This window comes from Vitis riparia, chromosome 9, assembly GCF_004353265.1.
Source record: "Vitis riparia cultivar Riparia Gloire de Montpellier isolate 1030 chromosome 9, EGFV_Vit.rip_1.0, whole genome shotgun sequence".
Taxonomy (NCBI): domain Eukaryota; kingdom Viridiplantae; phylum Streptophyta; class Magnoliopsida; order Vitales; family Vitaceae; genus Vitis; species Vitis riparia.
In genome coordinates this window covers 8782080-8804810 of record NC_048439.1, presented here as the reverse complement: position 1 = coordinate 8804810, position 22731 = coordinate 8782080, and the positions used below count along the sequence as shown (strand labels likewise).

Genomic DNA, 22731 nt, shown 5'->3' with positions numbered 1-22731 from the left:
TATTCATAAATAAATTAGTTTTATAGATATAACTTGAAATAGTATTTTGTAAATTTAGTAACTTGTAACCAAATCCTAAATAAGAACAAAAATTGACTATGAATCCAAAATTCTTAAGGGTTTGGGACATTGGAATAAAGAATGGGAGTGGGAAATTAATTTCCTTTCACACTTATTAGCATTTAAATTCATCTCTTTCTATACCCACAATCATTCACCTTCATTATCATCTTATTTTTATTTTTATTCTCACATAGCAAACACACACTAAGCCCATATTTAGTACGTGTGAATGGGGAATGGAAATAAATATTTTGTTATCATTCCTAATTTTTCTTAAATATGAATGAATTCAATGGTTTTCTTCACACTTACTAGCATTTAGATTCATTTCTTTCTAGATCAATAATTATTCACCATCATTCTCATCCTATTTCCATTTTTATCCCTAAGCTCATGTTTGATACTTGAAAATGAGAAATAAAAATAAATATTTTGTTACCATTTCTATTTCTTATTAAATATAAATGACTTATGTGATTTCAATTATTGTATTTGGATCCACTTAAGAATATAAGATTGAAATCAATATTTGCTTACATTTCAATGTTTAATAAAAGCGAAAATATGAATAAAAATAAATAAATTGACAATAATACTCTAACACATAATAAAGTATTTCAAAATAACATCGTTTCAATGTTTTCTTTAGTTAAATAATAAGATTAAAAAAAATATTTACCTAATAAATAAAAATGAATCACAAAAAGTCATAAAAACCTAATGGAAATATAGGGTAAAATAATATTTTAACATATTATATATCACTTCCTATACCAAGCTATACAAGAAACCTCCTTATGAAAATCAATTTAATCTTACTTATAAATGAGATTTCATTTGAAATCATTTTTTATTTCATTCTCATTGATATTTAAGTTATCAAAACATATGAATAGATGAGAAAAGAAATAAGATGCTCATTTCCACTCTTCATCCTCCCATACCGAATATGGCCTCAAAGCATGGAAACTAGAGTTTCATATGCCTTATATTGTGGGATTATCTTAATTTATGAAAATATGATGTCTATTTTACTTTAACATGTGACAACATTGGAAATAAATTATAATAACAGAAGGAAAAAAAAAAAGTAATGTTATATTTGTCATATGACCACCAAGGAATGTACAAGAAAACTACACATATTTGGTGGAAAATTATACCACATGAAGGCTTCTAGCATCATTCCTGATTAGGTTTTCTTAACCAAATCCATTTGTTTTTTTTACTTCAACAAATAATCATACGAATGGAATCAATTTCTACATTTCATTCGTTGATAATATGGATAACAACAACACTTGTTTCATAAAAAAATTCAGACTCTTGAATGCAAGGAAGGCAATAAATAAACCAAAACTTTGAAAGCACACTTCACCCACGACAATATTTATTCCTAGTAACCAAAGCATTCTTCCAACATACAGGATTGAGGTATGCCTTTGCAATTGTGAATGAGGACTTTCTCTCAGAAATGTTCAGTTACCACCGAGTTGTAAAAGGAGTGGTTCCATCATCTCACTACAAATCGGCAAAAATGCTACTAGAGCTGTTACGAGCTTGTCCATTACTCACTGTTTTTCTTTTGGTCTCTGCAAAGATTAAGAAGGAATGTTAAAATCAAATACAACACAGACCCAAATGTCTGTCACACAGCCCAAGGAGTTGATGAATCTATGCATCCTATGTTGGAATTTTTATGTGTGGACTTACATAATCAATTTGATAATATCATAAATCAGTGTTAATTTAATTTTTTGCATTGTGGTCCATAATGGGACTGGACACATATTGTTGCTTGATTTTTTTTATGGACTCACCCTAATTCACTTGACTGGCCCATTAAGTCAAGTGGTCCAAATAAAGTGTGCAATGTGTAATATATATATATATATATGAATTTATTTACATATATATATATATATATATATATATATATATATTGAGATATATGTGCATTTGGAGACAACTCTCTTTTCTTCTCTTGGAGAGCACTGCACGCACACACACTTGCACTTGGATTGAATTTTTGGGAGGCAAGGGAAGAGCTCATTGATCCCTAATTCTCGTACCATCACGCACCTGGAGCAGCTTATTGGATATTAGAGGAGGAAGAAATGGCTTCCCATGGCATAAACCAAGGTAACCGGTTCATTTTTTGCTATTAAATGCATGCTTAAATGTTAACATGTGATCTTATTCTATTTCAATTCTCTTCATCCTATCCTAGGCATGTAAAGCAAATAAATATGGAAGATACCACATTATTGGCATTCAGTTCTGCAGGACATACCTTTAGCATCCACATCCATTTCATCGCTATCACTGTCTGCCATGGCTTCTCGACTCCTTAGAGTACTTCCAGAACCTTGCAATAGATCATCCAAATCCCATAGCTACATGGAAAAGATGTGGGTAGTTGAGATTAATCAATGAAGGTCAAATGCAATATCTGATCATGATATAAGATATATAAAAAATTTGAACATTAAAAAGCAAAATAAAATAAAAATTAGAAAGAAATACATGGTTTAAATGAAAAGCAAATTCTCTTGGACTTACGCTTTCTATACAGAGACTAGAACATTAAGGCCCCATTTGGATCTTAGAAAATTTGAAGAAAATACAAAGGGAAGAAAACAGGAGGAAAAAATTGGGAGGAAAAAATAGGTGGAGGAAAATTAAAAAATAAGTTTAAAACTTAACAACTTTTTTCTCACGTCTTCCTGAATTTATTTTTTTTCCTCTCCTATATGAAGAGTGAAGAATTTAATAATAAATTTTTAAATAATTTTCATTATATTTTATTTTCCATTATGGTTTCCACAGTCCATAGGGTAATCAAACAAGATAATATGAATTCTTTCTAACATTTTTTTTTTCCTTTTCCATCATCCAAGCTGAGCCTGAAGGCTCAAGACCTACATCTAGCCCAACCCCAACCCTAAACCACCTAAAGCCACAGTCCAACAGCCTGAATCTAACCTTTGATTGATACAAAGAATAGAATAGGGTATTTCTAGGTCATGAGTGCTACAAATTGAGGTTCATCACTTGACAACGCAAACCATCTCACCAAGATGCCAGGACATTCTCAAGAAACTACTTAATTAAAATAGTTTTAACAGCAAACCATCTAATGAAGAGGATTTATAAATTATATATTTATAACATCATCAATTCAATTATGGTTTAACCACCGATCTGACCATTGAACTGTGAACCGGTAACTTTTCTGGTTTAACAACTGGTCTAACTCTCAAAATATTGAGAAAAATAGGAAAGAATCTCAAATTCTTTTGTTTGGTTGCGGTGAAAATGGAAAGCAAAGTGAAGTATATATATATATATTTTTTTTTGATCAATAAGCAAAAGATATGTATTACAAAGAGGCGCTAAAATAGCGACCCATAGAAATACAGTACAAAGACACTCACCTTCTTACAAATGGACCCAAAACAACAAAGAAAAACAAAAAAACCTTCTCCCTCATCACGACCCCACCCAATCTATAAAATCTATTAAGGTCGAAGGACCACCTTTTATCCACAATTTGGTCTCCGACCAAAGTAAATACATAAAAGAAGCTTTCAACCTTTGGATGGATAACACACTATCTTCAAAGGCAATTTTATTCCTTGCATTCCAAATAACACAAAACAAGCATAACGGTCTCACTTGCCATACCACCTTCTTCTTTTTACCCACAAAAGAGTCTCTCCACACAAAAAGGGTTTCCTTTACTGAATAAGGAAACACTCAAGACACTCCAAATAAAAAAATGAGCAACATCTATACTTCCCTCATTTTTTCACAATGAAGAATGAGGTGATCAATCAACTCCTCAAACCTTTGGCACAAAAAGCATCTATTAGCCAAAGCCCAACCCCTCTTTTACAAACAGTCCAAGGTTAAAACTCTTCTCCACAAAGCCTCCTAAGTAAATAAACTTAATTTAGGTTGTACACAAGAGTTCCATATAATCTTCGAAGGGAAAGAAACAAGACAAACCGGTTGCAAGGCCCTATACAAAGACTTTATCAAAAACATGCCATCCTTCGATTCCATCCACCTCACCCTATCCTCCTCACCCACATTAACTTTCTTCTCATCCAAGCAACAAAACAACTTTTCCACCTCTTCCATCTCCCAATCATTGAAAGGTCTAGTGAAACAAGGGCTCCAACTTCTCCTCATTTCCCCAACAGCTGCCCAAACTTCATTTATTCAAGCCTCTTTGGAAGTTGCTAGAGCAAATAAACAAGGGAAAGACTCACACAAAGAGGTGGTTCCACACCACTTGCCTTTCCAAAACCTCACCTTCTTTCCATCACCCACCATAAAGTCAAAAGAAGGGGTCACTAGATGTCTCAACTTGTTTATTGCTTTCCACAACCCAACTCCATAGGCCTCTCTAGCCTCACAAGAGCTCCACCCTCCTCTTTCCTCCCCATATTTCCTTCCAATCACTTGGTTCCAAAGGGCCTTTCTTTCAAGTGCAAAGTGCCAAACCCACTTTCCAATGAGAGCCCTATTGAAAGTTCCAAGACTCTTAACCCCCAAGCTTCCTTTTCTTTTTTCTAAACAAACAATAGGTCACCTTACTAAGTGAGGTTTTTGCTCGAGAGCCCCACTATCCCACAAAAAATCCCTTTGAATCTGCTCCAGTCTCATTCTAACCACTCTAGGCAGCTGAAAAATAGACATGAAATAGATTGGCAGATTAGACAAAATACTTCAAATTAAGGTAATCATCCCCCCTTAGAAATATATTGATGTTTCCACATAGCCAATCTCTTGCAGAATCTTTCCTCTATTCCATCCCAAGCAATAGCAAATTTAAAAGAAGCACCCAACGACATTCCTAAGTAAGTGAAAGACAATCTTTCTACCTTATAACCGAACTCTTCAGCCAGCTCTTCCACATTCTCAACTCTACCAACCAGTATCAGCTCACTTTTTTTCCAAATTCACTCTTAACCCGGAAATTGCCTCAAACCACATTAATGGCCAACACAAACACGTTAACTGCTCCTCCTTCGCCTCATAAAAAATCAAAGTATCGTCAGCAAACAACAAGTGAGAGACCTGGACCCTATCTCTCCTTCTTCCTCAAACCGAACAAGGCAATAAAAAGCTCCTAGAAATTGTTCTCTTCAGCAAACAATTGAAGGCCTCCATCACAATTACGAACAAGTAAGGCAAAAGGGGATCTTCTTGCCTTAAACCTCTTGAGCTCTGAAAAAATTCAATAGGGATTCCATTCACCAAGACAGAGAATCTAGTAGTGGATAAACACCACTTTATCCATCTATGCCACTTTTCCCCAAACCCCATCTTCTCCAACACCGCTAAAAGAAAAAGACCAATCCACATGATCATAGGCTTTCTCAATGTCCAATTTGTAGAGAATCGCCCCTTTATTGCTTTTCAAAATTGAGTTTATTGTTTCATCAGCAATCAACACTGCATCCATAATCCGCCGCCCCTCCACAAACGCATTTTGAGACGTTGAGATCACCTTAGCTAACACCCTTTTCAATCTGTTAGCCAACACTTTGGTTAACCACTTGTACAACCTTCCTACCAAGCTAATTGGCCTAAAGTCCTTCAAGTCTTCAACCCCCCCTTTCTTAGGAATCAACACTAGAAAAGTTGCATTCAGACTCCTTACAAAGCTCCCAAACTCATGGAACTGTCTAAAGAAGTTCATCACCTCCACCTTTACAAAGTCCCAAGAATACTGCCAAAAAGCCATTGAGAAACTATCAAGGCCTGGCGTTTTCTCCCCGTAGAAACTTGACAACCCACCAAAGACCTCCTCTTCAGAGAAAGGCTTCTCCAACCCTCCCACGTCCAGTTCTTCCAACCTCTCAAAAATCAAACCATCTATATTTGATTTCCATCCACCAGAATCTAACAACAGACCTTGGAAAGCTCTGCTCACTTCCTCTTTAATTTCACTTTCCTCAATGAACCACCTCCTATTGACTTTTACTCTAGTCAGTTGATTCCTTCTTCTATGAGCATTAGCCATCTGATGAAAGAACCTTGTATTTTTATCCCCCTCCTTCAACCAAATTTCTCTAGATGTCTGCCTCCACGGCGCTTCTTCTAAAAGGACCCATTTTTTATAAATGTTTCTTGCCTCATTCCTAGCTTCCCCTTCTTCCATGGATAGTGAGCGAGCAATCTCTTCCTTATCCCAAAAATCCACCATATTCCAAGCACTCTATTTCTTAGTTTCAACCTTACCAAAAACCTCTTTATTCCAACTTCTCATAATCGATTTCAAGACCTTCAACTTTTCTGCCAAAATGAAGTTGGCTGACTTGCTAACTTGAATCCCCCTCCCCTCTCCCACCACTTTCTCAACGCCTCCTTAAAGCCCTCCTTCTTCAGCCATATGTTTTCAAATCTAAATGGTGTGGCTCCTCTTCCCATCTTTAACCGATTATTAAATCCTCCACTCTAAGTGAACAACCCCCCCGAATAGGCAAGTCCCTTTGCTCTAAGTCCTCAATCACCTCTTAGAATCTCCTTATTGCCGAGGACAGACAACCTCCTCTACTACACTCAAAGGGGAATCTTGTCATGTTAAAATCTCCTACTATGCACCAAAGCTCACTCCACAAAGCTCTAATGGCCCCCAGCTCACTCAAAAAATCTTCTTTATCCACCTTCAGAGTGGGTCCATACACTCCTATGAAAATCCAACAAAAATCGTCTTCACAATTCTTGAAGAGACAAGAGACTAAAAATTTGCCTACTTTCATCTCCACCATCTGTAACACCCTGTTATCCTAGAAACCACCACCCCCCTCCCCACTCACCCCTTGAATTCACAGCCCCCCACTCCAAACATCTTCTTATCCCGAGACTTCTCATAATCCCACTAGTCATCTTCTAAATTTTTGTTTCCTAAAGGCACACTAAATCCACCTTCTAAGTTTTAATAACATCTTTTATCAATTTTCTCTTGTCTCTATCATTTGCCCCTCTTACATTCCACGAATGGATTTGAAGTTTCATCTAACACACTCCGATTGACCCCGATCCCTTCTTGACCCACTGTAATTTACCGAACATTCAAGTTTCTTTAACTCTCGGTCAAATATGGAGGATCTCCATCATTTCCTCTTTTTTCCGCTTATCCTCTCAAATCGTTCTCTTTTTTTCTTCATTTTATTAAGAAGCTTCAAAATTTCTCCTTCAAATCCCTTAGTAGGCATTCCAAAACAATGAAAAAATTTTGCCAAGCAATTATATCTCCAAGAATCCACATCCCCTCCCTCTTCCTCAGCCCTCCCATCCCTCCATTTCCTATTCCTTAACTCTCATATCCCTCTCATCCCTTATCGGGAAAGACTTGCCACCGCCCTTCTCAAAATCCCTTTCTTCCACCAACAACACCCTCAACAGATTGACAAACAGGATCATGGCCCTCCTCTACCTCGATCAAAGCCCCTTCCATTCTAGAGAAAGGAGAAGAAAAAAAGTCTCGTCCCTCCCAAACGCAAACAAAAGGAGGCGAAAAGATGGAGTACCTAGAAGCTTCCTCCATAAGGCACGCGTCAGCTGGAGAAAACCTACCTAGAACCCCTTCTACCTCTTTAAAACCCTTTCCCCCGACCAAATCTTCTTCTGCAATCCATCCCTTAGAAAGCATTCGAAATCCCAATGCCCTACCATTTTTAAAGGCTCACCCAAGAAAACCCTATTTGGATCCAAAATCTGCTCCGTTGCCTTATTGGACTACCCTATCTCCCAAAATGACTTGGGCCCGTACTTTTCATCTTCCCTTAAAGCACAACCCAACCCAAAACTTAAAAGGTTTGCAAGGCCTTCAAATAATAGGCTTACATTTTCTTGGGCTTGAGCATCCAAACAAATGGGCCTACATTCATTAAACGCAATTAACCCCCTATTCTCTCTTAAGCCCACCCTTACACATCTCTTCTCTCCAATCCCCTTCTCAAAGCTTAAACAACCATCAACGATTTTTGCTGTCCCGTCTCCATCACCTTTCTTTTCACCCCTGGTCTTTCTAATTGAACATGCCCCATCACCCTCTGTTGCACACCAAATATCCTTCCCCATACCATCATTGCTCTACGCATGAACCCACTTCCTCCTCTTCCCTAACCTTTTCCCTCTCACTCCCTTTCAATTTATTCATCGACACCACTGTAGAAACCCTCGGCGGCACATCCCACCACAACTGGACTGCATAACAATAAGAATTCACCACCAAATGCATCATCCTCAGAAAATCTTCCCCCCCCCCCCCCCCCCCCCCCCCTGTCTTCACCAAAATTCATTCTGGCCCATTGGACTTGAGAAAACCTTTTTGTTTTTTCATCTACAACGAAACCTTCACAGTAGTCACCAATTTTTTTAAACACCTCCCCACTCAAATAGTGAAGCGGGAGACCCACACCCTCACCCACACTCCTTTTGTTGAACTTCCTAAGCGCGAGCATCCCGCCTCCTTACTCCATCTCTCCAAATGCAGCAAAGTATAATGAAAAACATAATAGAAAAAGTTAAGGAAAATAAAAAATATGTTTGAGCTCAATAAGATTTTACTCTACTTTCCCTTACATTTCTTAATATTAAACACAAATTAAGGTTTTTCTATTGAAATTATATTAGCTCACTTCAAAAAAAAAAAGGAAAAAAATAGAGGTTGTTAGGTTCCCTCTTTTTTCTAATAAGAAAAAAAATTATTGAAAACCATGAAAAAGTAATGCAATAAAAAAAATGAGAATCAATTTAAGAAAAAAGAAAAAAAGAAATGAAACAAAAAAGGGCTGCATATGAAATGCACCTCCTAAAACCAAGAAATTAAAAGAATTGAAACACAAAACAAAGACCAAAACCAAACCCCTTACCTTTAAGGAGGATAAGGATGATCACTAAAGACTAGGCTCTCCTTTTCAACAAAAAATCCACTTCCTTACTGATCTGTATATCATTCTCATATCTTCCCCTGGCCTAACAGATTAGTCTACAAGCTAACTCATTTAGTAAGATATCCGCAAAAGCTTCACCTTCCTGTCTTAACTCAACTGATGAGAATGAAAGGAGTTGTTTTTAATGTCTCAACCATCTGCACCACATTTATGAAGATAAGGAAAAAAATTTCAATTCAAAATCTCTACCACCGATGTTAAATTTTCCTTGAAAATCTGAGTGTCCCTTCATGCCACATCACCTAAACCAAGAGCAAGGATAAATTTTGCGATGTTCCTTTCTTTGGCCAAATAGCCAAGTTTGCACCTTTGAATTCTTAAGATTATTATGGATGGTTGGTAAAGAGGATGGCCTAAGAAAAAAGAGGATGGCCAACAAAATGCCATCCAGCTCTGAATTTGGAAGTTGAAAGCTAGTGTTGGAATAACGATGGTGCCATCCAGCTCTATCCTTTCTGCTGTAGCTGGTAAATGGATGCCATGTCATGCTGAGCTTCTTCTCTTCAAATAGGGGGGTCAACAAGATGACTGAGAAAGACTTGGAACTAAAGCTTTGGGAGAACTCTATCTACAACTTACAATTGGATAATTCAGGTCAGATGGGTCTTAAAAGTTTGAGTTTGCCGTAGGGATCCATATGGAACTACTTGGGCTTGCTTTTTCCAGCTTAGCAGGTTAATACTGATCTCCTTTATATTACAACGGTTAAAAAGATGACCAAAAAAGCTTGAAGCCAATCCTTCATAAGAGCAAATCTTCTAAGGTGACTCACTGAGTTTTAATGACTTTTATCTCATGCTAATGGTGACTCTAGTTTGCTTAAGAGAGGTTGAAGAACTAATTTATCATCAAGAACCATAATTCATCAAAGGAGATTTTCTTGGCCAAAAAGAATACCAATATGGATGCAATATTTTAGTGGCAAATGTGATGCAAGTAGAACTTTAGTATCCTTTCTTTTTTTTTCTCTTCTGTCAACCTTGCTCAATAATAATATTCATTTCCTTTACTCTCTCAACCCTTACCACCAACACAAAAAAGAAAAAGGAAAGAAAGAGAGAAAGAGATAGAAAAAAATTGAAGAAATATTTTAACAAAATTATTACATAGATGATTGTAAATAACTACTGATAAGAACATTTAGCAAGTGCAACATATATGATTTTTTTAGTTGGAAAATAAGAATTCACATGCAATGTATGTTGCCAGAAAAACAAATATAACACAAACATATCATTTGATACAACCAGAGGAGTCAGAAGAACCCAATGCTTAAAAGTTAAAAATAAAGCCTACCTTCATTATAACAACAGACAGTAGCTCATCTTCTGAAAACTCAGACTAAACTTGGACCTACCATTAACATATAGCAAATGGATTGTAAAGGAAGAGTTGGAAAGATTATGGAAAACACTAAAGTATTCAAATGAGCTAAATTATCCTAATTCCTAAATTCTGCAGGGATTGGGATACTGGAGGTTTATGCGGATTTTTGTTAAGCTTTTGGGGTCTTTTATGGTTTGAGCAGTGTTTTTAAGCTTTGGGTTGTTTTAGGGGGTAGGTATTTTCCCCCCTCTCTCTTTCTAGCCTTATGGCCTGTATGGTATACTCCATGTGTACGTTGCCCTGCCGTTGTGCTAGCACTTTTTAATATATTCTATATTTTACTTATCAAAAAAAAAAAAACCTTTTGCAAGGCAAAGGGGATGCTTGTCATCTAACATTTGTCATTATGGTGAGAAGTGAAGTTGGTTAACGCCATTTTCATCTACAATGTATTTTGGCAAATGGATGCAGACTCTAGTTACTTTGTTCCTCATAACAGTTTGTGCCAATCTCCAGCTTGGTATTGGTAAATCAGTTTCAATATGAAGGTAAAAGCTGTCGAGCAGATGTGGGAGCTTGAAAGGAACAAAAACATGCCTCTCTTGGACGATTATATCCAATGGGCTCACTTGTGCCTCCTAGGTGGTGCTTCTTTGGAGAATTTGGCAGGATGTCATAACAATTTTGGATATTTTTTGGTGGTATCCCATTTTGGCTAAACAAAGGATCTACCCTGTTTATTATTTGGTTTCTGTTTTCTGTCCTCTATAGAGCTTTAGTAGCTTGTTGATGCTTGAAAGAACTCCTGATCTGGATTCTTATTACGTTCATAATTCTCTCTGCATGTCATAGTTCCCTGGCCTTATTAAGTTCCCTTGGAACATAGGATTTTATTTTATTTTATTTTATTTCCTAACTTTTTGAATAGAAATAATGTTTTAGTTGATATATCCTCTAGATGGCTGGGAATTAGGAGCAGGTAGATGGATATTCTCAGTTTCACTCAGTTCTGAATAGTTGATGGGAAAAGAGCCAGATACTGTTGTAATTTTTCATGTGGGGATACTACCTTGATGTATATTTTTCAGGACTTGTTTAGTATTGTGCCGAATGAGGACACATGATGTGTGATTATTTGGTGAGGGCTGGACTGGCGATCACTAGTCCCTTGTTATCATTTGGAGCTTTAAGGGCTGGTAGCTAGAGGAGTTGGTTGAGTTTATGAGTCTGCTATATGAGATATTGGTGGGCAGAGCCAGAAAAGATACTATCAGTTGGAAGCTCAATATGGATAGAAGATTCTGTTAATATGCTTTTCAGGAATATGTTATTGAGGTTTGGTTGGCAGCTGTTCCTTCCAAATTAATTTTTTTGAGTGAGAGGCAGCTTGGGGTAAAATCCTTACCGTGGCCAATTGAAGCAGACCATATGAGTGTAACATGACTTAGTAAAAATGTTCTTGCTTGGTGGCAAAGAAAGTTCCTGAAAAAGAATGAGAGTAAAGATCGGAGAGTGCCTATCAAAAAAAGCAAAAAGAAAAAAAGGTTGGAGAGTTCCTCTCTTATGTTTTGTTTTGTTTATCTTTTTTTTTTTTTTTTTTTTTTGGTCTACTTATGGCCTCATGTATTTACCTTTGGCATTAGGATTTACCCATGAAAAAGGGACAATGAAACAACAAAGAAGAAATGGTTCTATGCTCTTGACAGATGGAGTACTTTACTGTTTGGTTTCATGAAGACTTCTTTACTCTCTTTCTAGCCTTTTGAGCATTTTTTGTGACTTGGGGTTGTAAGCTAACATCTGGAGGAACCTTGCCAGGATTGAGAGTGTTGTCAATTCAAAAGGTGTGAAGGAAGATCATGCCACTCACAGCCACGATCATGATCATGACCATGATCACCATGATCATCATCATCATGAACATGACCACGGACAGGGAACTCTAAATATTTTTTCACTATCCAGGCAAAAGATGTTTGTTCTTGCATGCCACCCAATGTTGCCTTCTTGATTTCAACCATGTTTTTTTGTAGCAATAGTGATTTATATTTAGTTTTCTTACTGCTTTTAATGTGTGTGAATGATGGCTTCCTGTTATCTATTGGCAAAGATTAGATAGTCCATGACACAGGTAGTTTCTGATTTCTTGCCTGTTAGAATTTTTTGGATTCTCTCCTATTTCTATTTTTGCTCTTATAAAGCTTGCTCTGTTTTGTTTATATGCATACTAGATGGGCATGGATGTTGATACTGAAATTTGTTGTTTTTTAAACTAGAATGAGACGATCTCAATGAATGAATCAAGTTATTGCATTAAGGTTTTTCAAAAAAAAAAAAAAATCCTAACTATTTGAAATAATTTAATTTTTTTCCTGTGAGGAATTTTCTAAAATTTAGAATAAGATTGTACCTATCTAATTATGCTTGAAAATTGAATCAGCTAACATCAGTCATAAAAATGAAATCTATTTGAAGAGGTGTGATAAGAGAAAAGTCCACTTAAAAGTCCACATGATGATATGGTCTGTGAGTTTCATGAAACACATTTAACTATGGAGAGTGGTTGCTTAATGCTGGCAAACACATGCTATTATCCATTTTGGCTTTTGGATGGCAGGGAAAGAATATCCACTTTCCCCTAGCTGGTCTTGATACAAAAAACTGTCTTCAATTTTTAAATACTAAGTCAATGAGAGAGGCATATCCATAAAAAATTTGATGTTCCAATAATGTCATGTAGGCAATGAAAGCAATAAATAGACTGCTTCTAAGAGGAGAAACTCATCTTTTAACTGATAAATATCAACAGTGGTCTTCTTCTCTTTTATTTCTTTGATAGGAAAAGATCAATTATATTAATAGCTTCTAACAAAAGGGCGCATGAAAGCATACATCGTGCATACGAGTTGCCAAAATGCCAAACACAACAAAGGGTTACGCAAAAAACAACACTCTCACCTTGCTTAGAGCTCAATTAATAAATGAAGTTTACCATTGATAATGAGCAATTGTATATGTATGCTTTAACCGACTCCAAAAATTAGATATAAATGATTGCTTGATTCGTATTTTTTATTTTTCAAATGCTCTCCTATTTTTCTCATTTCATATTGCCCAAAATAATACATAGAAGTTGCTTTCCAAGTGTTCTTCCTCTTCCCAACAAAGGATCCATGTCAACATAAAAGGGCATCTCTAACTGAGAACATCATCACACACTGCACTCCAAAAAGAGCATATGTTAACTGTTTTTTTTTTTCTTTTTTTGATCAATAAGCAAAAAAATTGTATTGCAAAGAGGCGCTAAAATAGTGACCCACAGAATTACAGTATAGAGATACTCACCCCCTTACAATTGAACCCAAAACAACAAGGAAAAACAAAAAACCTTCTCCCTCATCGCAAACCCACCCAATCTACAAAACCTATTAAGGTCGAAGGACCATCTTTTATCCACAATTTGATTTTCGACCAAAGTAAATACACAAAAGAAGCTTTCAACCTTTAGATGGACAACACGCTATCTTCAAAAGCAATTTTATTCCTTGCCTTCCAAATGACCCAACAAGCATAACAGTCCCACTTGCCACACCTCCTTCCTCTTCTTACCCACAAAAGAGTCCGTCCATCCTAAAAGGGTTTCCTTTACCAAAACACCCAAGATACTCCAAATAAAGAAAGGAGCAACATCCACACTTCCCTTATTTTTTCACAATGAAGAAGGAGGTGATCAATCGACTCCTCAAACGTTTGACACAGAAAGCATCTATTAGCCAAAGCCCAACCCGTCTTTTGCAAATGGTCCAAAGTTAGAACTCTTCCCCACGAAGCCTCCCAAGCAAAGAAACTTAATTTGGGTTGCACACAAGAATTCCAAATAATCTTTGAAGGGAAAGAAACAAGAGAAACCAGTTGTAAGGCCCCATACAAAGACTTTAACTGTTTTAGTATAACTACTTTAAAACAATGAAGAAGGATGTGATAATTCATTTTTTTCTTCCCCTTTACCTAGGTAGCATCTATTCAGCATCCTCCAACCCTTCTTTCTAAGTTGATCTAATGTCAATATTCTTCGCTACATAATGGGACCTGTGGATTCCAAATACTGCAGGAGGGGAAAGCCTCCGTTACTCCCTTTGAGAAGGAGGAACATAGATATTTAATTGTGAATTTGACACACTTTGAATTTCCCAGATCATATTATCCTCTATATCCCTAATGTCGTTTACGCTTGTATCTCTTAAAAAAAGTCTCCACCTCACCCAACTCCTAATTGTGAATGTCTTGTGAACTTAGGGTTCCAACAATCTTCCTCCACATTCTGCTCTCACACCTTGGCTACTCCCACAAGGAAGAACAAATAGAATTCTGAATATCTGGTCTATTGTTGGGTTCTTAATTCAACAAATCTCTGTGGCTCTTATACTTCTAATGACAGAAATGAGTAATAATAAAATATTGATGTTTTCAACATTGACATGCAGAGCACAATGATCACCATTCCCATGATCACACTCATGACCCAGGTGTTTCTTCAGTCAGCATAGTTTGTGAAGGGAGCTTGGACCTTGAGAAGGTTGGTTTTAGTGTTTTTGCAGGCAGTTTATATGCAAGTTTCTTCATAACTGCATCTAAAATTATGGTCCAAATTTTTTATATCCTTGACCTGATCTATGTCAGTTTATGAATGATGAGAAATCCTTTATTCCTTTTCTATGGAAGCTCCTTCGAGGAGCATTTTTTCCAATTCAGATTTTACTTATCTCAGGACATAACATACTGATAATATTGGACTGATGAGTTGGTTCCTTATTTGTTTTTCAGGCTAACATATGGTTGGGTACATTGTTGTTGGAACGTAGTGAAGATATATATCGGATGAAAGGTCTCCTTTCTGTTCAGGGTATGGATGAGAGGTTTGTCTTTCAGGTGGGTTTGATGCCATATATCTTGGACTTGTTGGTATCTGAAAATTCTTGGTTCTGGATGGTTCAAAATGATCTGTTATTTGTCTTACGTCAAAATTATTTCATTCTCTTCCAAGTTGATTGATATCACGACTTTATTTTTGTTGCTGCACTATACTATATCATGTTATAAAATCTTATACAGACTTCTTTTTTTGATGAACCATTAGCCTTAAGATGACACACTAGAAATTGTATCAAACTATTTTCCAAGGAAAATAACCTAATAAAACTGATTCATCTACCAGGGGAGGGGAGAGGAATAATTTTCAACCCAGTAAAGTCTTATGTCAACTTTGCTTGTATGCACAATATTTGTAAAATTGTTGGCTATGATTTCTTCGTTTACATCAAATCAATGCTGGTTTTAGCCTTTTCCCTTGTTCTTATAGTGGCATCAATTTTTATTTTTTGAGTTCTGGTTCCAAATTGTAGCTAGGCATATGTATTTATGTGTTGTGTGTCAGCTCCATGTTCCAAGTTAACATATTTCTGATCATTTCTCTCATTGAAAAAAGTAAATGCAAAAGGCAAAATATGTTAATCGAAAGTTTTTTATCATCAATCATCATCATTTTTATTGTCAATATTCTAATAAGTCAAATGACAATTCTCTAATATTCATTCAAGAATAAATTTATTTAACCTTCAACATTTCTTGTGTGCCTTTGACAACAAATATGAATCTTTCTTATGTAGAATTATTTTACCTTTCCCTCCCTCTCACTCTCTCTCTCCCTTCCTCACTCTCTCTTTCTCCCTCTCCCTCTCCCTCACCATTTATTTTATGATCAATCTCTAACCTTAAAGTTCATTCTAAATAATTAATATAATAAACCTTTTAAGAATTTTTTTTTTTAAAATTTGATTTTCTCTTAAAAACTATGAAAATAGTTCTATATATATACATATATCAATCATTGTATCATAGTATCACATATTTGTGTATCATGTATCTGATATATGTGTCCGAAGATATACTTATAAGATATGACATGTATAGATTTCCATAAAAAAAATTATCACATTTTTGTATCATATCATTTGTTTTATTGTATCTCACAAGGTTTTAACAAACAGTCCACTTCAAAAATTGGTAACTTTGTTATAGTCTTTGTAACCAAATCCAGCGTATTTAGCACAAAATCGTTGTATAGATTATATGCTAACATCTGTGGACAGGAGTTATGATGAAGTATGACAGATTGTTGCCAAACCACCTCTAGCATAGGAGTAGCTGTTTTATTGTCTAAAACATGCCAATGCTTGAATACTTTATAATATCTCTTGGAACTATGCTAATATGGCCCCAAGCTAAGGTCTCAGGATCAAGGGCAGATCTGTTATGGTTTTGGCAATTTTCTTGGTTTTTTTTTTTTTGCCTTCAAGTTGCTTGTTTGGTTCTTATTTTTCTAATTTGATTATATCTCATCACAAATTATTTAACTATAAAGTTCGTAAGATGCCATGTCCTTTTGATAATAACTCAACACCTGGCATTAAATGTTGACCAGGTAAATATCTTGCATGGTGAGGTTAATAGACCTGACATTTCCCTTAGGTATCAACAATGCAATTTGTGGTCATTTATGTTACATAAACACTTTGAAATATGTGAGAACTTGCATTGGATATGAATATGTAACTGACAAGTATGTCAATGGAGCAGAAGAACAAACCCCTATCTAATCATAAGCTTAGACTTGTAACTGACATTCTATCTTAGTCATTACTGCAGTTTGGCCTGCCTAGAGGCTTGACTCAAATGGTGAAGGGTTTGTGGGAGGTTTCAGATTTGAGTCCCAATGCAAAAGTTTACCTATGAAAAAATGAAAAACCTTCTGTTTGGCCTATGAAATATATTGGGAGGAATTGAAAAGTAAGATATTTAGTAGTGTCCCTGTGTCCTAAAGTCTGAGAATTAAACTGATGTGACACTTAGATGCTCACGGGTTTGCACAAACCAGTGTCCATGTAATGTAACTGGCGACTGTTTGAAAACCTGTGGACATTTTGAGGATTGGCATCATTGCATATGTCAATGTAATCTCGATGGATGCTAGTTCTATATCTTTAGTTATGACTCAGCCATGGCTCCTCCTGGAATAGACTACCATGAAAGGCTGCATTTTGTATTGGTCCAGACATAGTGAAAACAATTTCATGTGGCTGATGATGTTTCCTTTTAAAATGTTACCTCTTGTTCATCATTTCTGTTTAACATGTCAGATTTTATTTATTTATTTGGTGTTATTTAGAGTTTACCTTCAACAAACAAGTGTGTTTTCTATATCCTCTAGTTTCTTACTACATTGAGTTGCCCTTGGTATTTCCATTTGAAATTACATGTTTCACTGATTGATATTTTTATTAAAGTTTTGAACATTTTTATTTTCTTTTTCTCTTTCTTTAACGTGTGAATTATTCTATATGGGGCCCAGATGAACCAAGAGTAAACAAGATCAAGTTCATAGGGAAGAACTTAGATGGAAAGGAATTAGAAAAGGGTTTTAAAGCTTGTTTACTGTCAAAATAAACTAAAGACTTTCATCTGTGAATATCCTTTTTAACAGATATTCTCCATTAATGATTTTGTTGGGTTTATGGAGAAGATTGATTAATGATATGCTATTCCGTATGGATGGGCTAAAGAATCCTAATGATGCAATTGCCTCAAGCTTAAGAGGTCTTCTTGGTATATTTGAATCTCACAAAAACTAACAATTAGCCATGTTCCGTTCGATTTTCACACTCCTTGTACTGAATTTCTCCAAGTTTTTATATTTTGATCACACGTTCTACATTCATGGCAGCATTTTCTTCTTGTTTTTTACCCCATTCAAGCCCCATTGAACTCGAGGTACAGATCATAACTTTCCAACTAGCTATCCAAATTTAAGGCCATGAAATCAGCATCCAATTAAAAAACGGAAAAATATTATTGTACTCATTGCATCTTCTCCAAATATGGCATGCTCCTTTCTGTATTAGGGGTTTTACAGATCATGAAACTTCAACAAGGGTTTCAACCAAAGAGCATATGGAGTGTTGCATTAAGGATGTGAAAAAGTAGCGTAAGTGTCGATAGTAGTTGTGGAGCTAGAGAAAGACGAGTGACGAAGGGCCAAAACTCCAACACAACATAGCAACAATCTAGTATCAAATTCCATACTTACAATAATTTATTTATTTATTTTTAAATTTTCTAATGGCATTCATCCCCTCTGAGCATAACGTGGCTCCACCATGGGCTGAGGGTACAAAGACCTATGGAGAAGGTATTAAAAATGAAGTAAAATTGTGTTGTTTTGTCATAATTAGTGGATTATTATATCTTTTCTAGTAATTAATGAATTATTCAATATTTAAGAGGCTAGTCATGATTTTCTATTATTAGTAGGTTATTAGGTAATTTTTTCATAGTATATCTTGTATTTATTAATATAATCAATTTTATCTCTCTATACAAGTACATGAGATTGTTTGCTCTTAATAAATAATTAATCTAAAGGGACATTCTAAAAGTTATTAACAAAGAATTTAATTTGAGATTAATTCATGCACTATTTATTCATTGTTTTCCGAGAAATTTCATATACCAAGGTTACAAAATTTTCTTTCAATATTAATTAAATAATTATTTTAACCCAATTTAACTTTAAAAAAATGAGAATAAAATAAAAATAAAAATGATAGTTTGACCATTTTTATGCCTAAAATTAAAATAAGGAAAGTAGACTAATGAATTAGAATTTGAAAAACTGATTTTGTTACAAACAAGGTTTTAAAAATTCGTAAATACAAATATATCGATACTTAGATTTTACGATTATATCAAAAATAACGGAAAAATATCAATAGATATTTTGATAAAAAAATTTTAGGTGAAAATTATTCAAAATTCATAAAAATATTTGAAAAAACTCTAAATAATGATAAAATAAGTAAAAATACATATGTTAAAATTATTTTATAAGTGTAATTGATATAAGTATGATTAAAAAAAGAACATTTATAAGTAAAGATAAATTGGTCTTAATATATAATTTATTATTTATCTTATCAAATTAATTTTAATTTATAAAAAATTAGAATTTCATTATTAACTTTTTTATATTTTAGTGTTTTTTTTAATAAATTTATATTTTTAATATTTTAAAATAAAGACACTCAAAATTAAAAGGATAAATATAAAAAAATTTAAAATTTGAAATGATAGTTTTTTTTTTAAATAGGATTAATGAGATAAATGATGATATATTTAATATTAAAATTATAATTTATTTTATTTAAATACATTCAATAATGTAAAATAAATGATGATGCATATATGATATTAATATTTATATTTTTATATTTAATTATTATATAAATGATATAAAAAAGACTTGTTAAAAAAATTATAATATTGGTTTTATATTTTTATTAATCAATTAAATAAAATTTAAAATAAAATAATTAGAATTTTTTTTTAATGAACTTTAACATATTTAAATTGAGCATATGGTTACAAATGACATGTTAGCCCAATGGTACTTAGGGAGCAATCGAAGCTATTTGGCCTATTTTCCGAAAAATTGGAAAAAAAGTCCGATAAATACAGAAATATCGCTGATATTCCAAATAAATTAGTGATAATTCTGTTGACAATCGATCATCACCGATGTTCCTAATTCTGCCGACTGATAATTGGTCATGAATGTCGTGTCGGAGAGCATGGATAATCGAAAAATCGATGATATTTCGCCAAAATTTCATGATATTTCAAATAGGTTACAAGTAATAAGCATACAACTAAACAAATAGGGGAATAGATGTTTACATTAAGTGTGCTCCAAGAATTTATTCATATAATACGTTGCTTTTCACCAAACCATTTTTTCTATGAAAATTAATTTATTTGCACCCACTTTTGCTTATGTATTTATTTATGTACTCACCTGCTAAGGATGATCTGGTATGAGTTGACAAAGAAAGCAATGCCTGGTTGTTGGGTGGTTGTCATCCATTTTCCTGCCAATCAAATATTAATATTAATATGAATAGTATCAGCGTCACTGTTATTGTCAATGGATGTTATTAATATTATATTAACAAATAATTGATTGTCAACCATCTAATGGAATCGGATGATGCATAACAAACCCGAACTAAAACAAACAATGAGGACTCCAACCTCCCCAAGCAATGAGGGTAAAAACAAAGCTGAAGGTGAATATTTAAGTCATGTTTGGTTCCTGAGTTGAGAAAAAGAAAATAGAAAAAAAGATAGAAGCAAAAGAAAGGAGCTACAAACATGACCCAGGGAACCATCATCTTCAAGATTGTCATTGCCACACACCAAGAAGAAAGACAAACATGAAACTAAAATTGAAAAATAAAACAAAACAATTATCAGCAAACACAATAACCATACGAATCTTCTAAGAATAAAATTTAGAAAAATTGAAATTGAAATTGAGAAACAAATGAAATAAACTAATACTCATATTATAAACACTTTGAGAAAAAGGAAAAAGACTCATCCTCTTGAAGTCAACTTGGTGGTTGGGCCATTTTTCTATGAACTCAACTACATGATTGCAGCTACAAATGAGGACATAAGCTGCAACTTTTACCTCTTTCATTTCTGTCTGTCCATCATTCATTTCTCAATTCTTGTCTCTGGTTTATGAGAATTGAGAAGAAAGGTGATTCATGAATTTCTCCCTAAACTCTGTTTGGCAGCTAATTTCCAACGTGTGTTATTTTGTTTCTCCAAGGGCTGTTTGGATGGCTTGTTTTGAACATAGAGTATTTTTAAAACAGAAAAATGTTATCTAAAACAGTTATTAAACAAGGTTTTAATCTTCTCAATTAATTTTGGCTTCTATTTCACCCATCATTTCAACAGGATTATATTGCAATTTGTGGTGTCACTTTAATCATCTTAATTAATTTTGGCCTTCATATTCTATTTCATCAACGATTTTAATAAGATTTTGTAGAATTTGTAATTGCGAAGAACTTCATATCACTCCGTTCATTAGCCCTAGATCATATAGGGTGTATGTTATCTATCTAGGCTTCTCTAAATCTAATGTAATAGAATATGTAACATCAAAAAACCATTATAATAATTAGATATAGAGAATATAGTAATCATACATTCAATTTGAATGTTTTTGAATCGTTTCTAATCCAATGAAGATATCAAAGACCATTGTAGAAGTTGTTTACCCGATATTCTTCCATTCGTTCTCTTTCAAGGGTATAAGCATGAGAATATGGTGAACTTTTCTCTTTCGAAGCTAAGTAGGGTTTTTCTCTTTGAAGGCTCTTTGGAAGATGATAGAAAGAAGTCTAAAACCCTATCCCTTAAGGTGCATTTATAGGGTTTTTTGTTAGGTTTAAGTGGCTTAATCCTAAATTGTACTTTGGTCACCTAAACTAGTTCACTTGAGTCTTAATTGATTATTTAGTTGTATTAGGTTCTAATTAATTAATTAACTCCATAAAAAAAAATTTTCATAAGGTTTAATGCATCTTTGCATTTTTACCAAAAACATCCTTATGTATAAATTTACTTTATATTTTTTAAATTCATTTTAAAAAATTTTAAATTTTGAGATAGTAAATTTTCTTTAACATTTCAATTTATTAAATTATTTTTAAATTACCAGAGTTCTTATATCTTATATAAAGAAACTACTATTTTCTAATTTTATAAATAAAAAACAAAAAGCATTTTATAAAACTAAAAAGTGTATCCAAACAAACACTAAGAACCTATTTGGTCGTTTGATTTAAAAACAATTTTTTGTTTTTAAAAAAGAAAAAACTATTTTTAAAATATTCTAACATTGTTTTATCGTTATTCTCTTAAAACAATTTTTAAAAACAAAGTGAAATAGATAACAATTTTTAGAGAACAAATAAGAGTTGTTTTCACCAGTTTTTAAAAACGAAAGGAAAACATGGATCCATTTGATCATGTTTTCCAAAACTTGTTTTTAAAAATTGTTTTTAAGTTAAAGAATAAAAAACAGTTTTAAAAAATAAGTTTCATAAAACATTGTCAAATGGACCTTAAGTTAGTTGATAATGCCTCACATTTATTAGACAGAGCCCTCTCAAAGAGAATATTTTGTTCGAATCACAACCAAGCATTTGAAACCTTTGCATTGAAATTTCAAGAACATCCCACTTCATCCATTAGGTTAACAATAGATATGTCCTTACAACAAATCAGAAGAAACATCATGCATGCATGCATGCAAGTTCCCATCATTCGTAAACCATTTATGTTGTAGGAAATAAATCCAAACAATAACGTTGAAGTTTACACATTCTTACATATATAGGCAAACCAATAAAAGGGGAAAAGAAAAAGAGAAAAAGAATTTACAAATCACCAATTT

At 34.0% G+C, this 22731-nt stretch overlaps 1 protein-coding gene across 1 annotated transcript in view; it reads right to left on the bottom strand.

The window, feature by feature from the left end:
- Positions 1-1406: 1406 nt before the first annotated feature.
- The window catches only part of LOC117921952 (WD repeat-containing protein 55-like), a 45317-nt gene continuing 23992 nt past the window's right edge, over positions 1407-22731 (bottom strand). Inside the window, exons 14-15 of the mRNA XM_034839895.1 lie at positions 2357-2459; positions 1407-1655 (exon numbers count right to left, since the gene is read on the bottom strand). Of these exons, the coding sequence (XP_034695786.1) occupies positions 1585-1655; positions 2357-2459 (174 nt within the window). The 3' untranslated portion in view covers positions 1407-1584. The remainder of the gene's footprint in view (positions 1656-2356; positions 2460-22731) is intronic.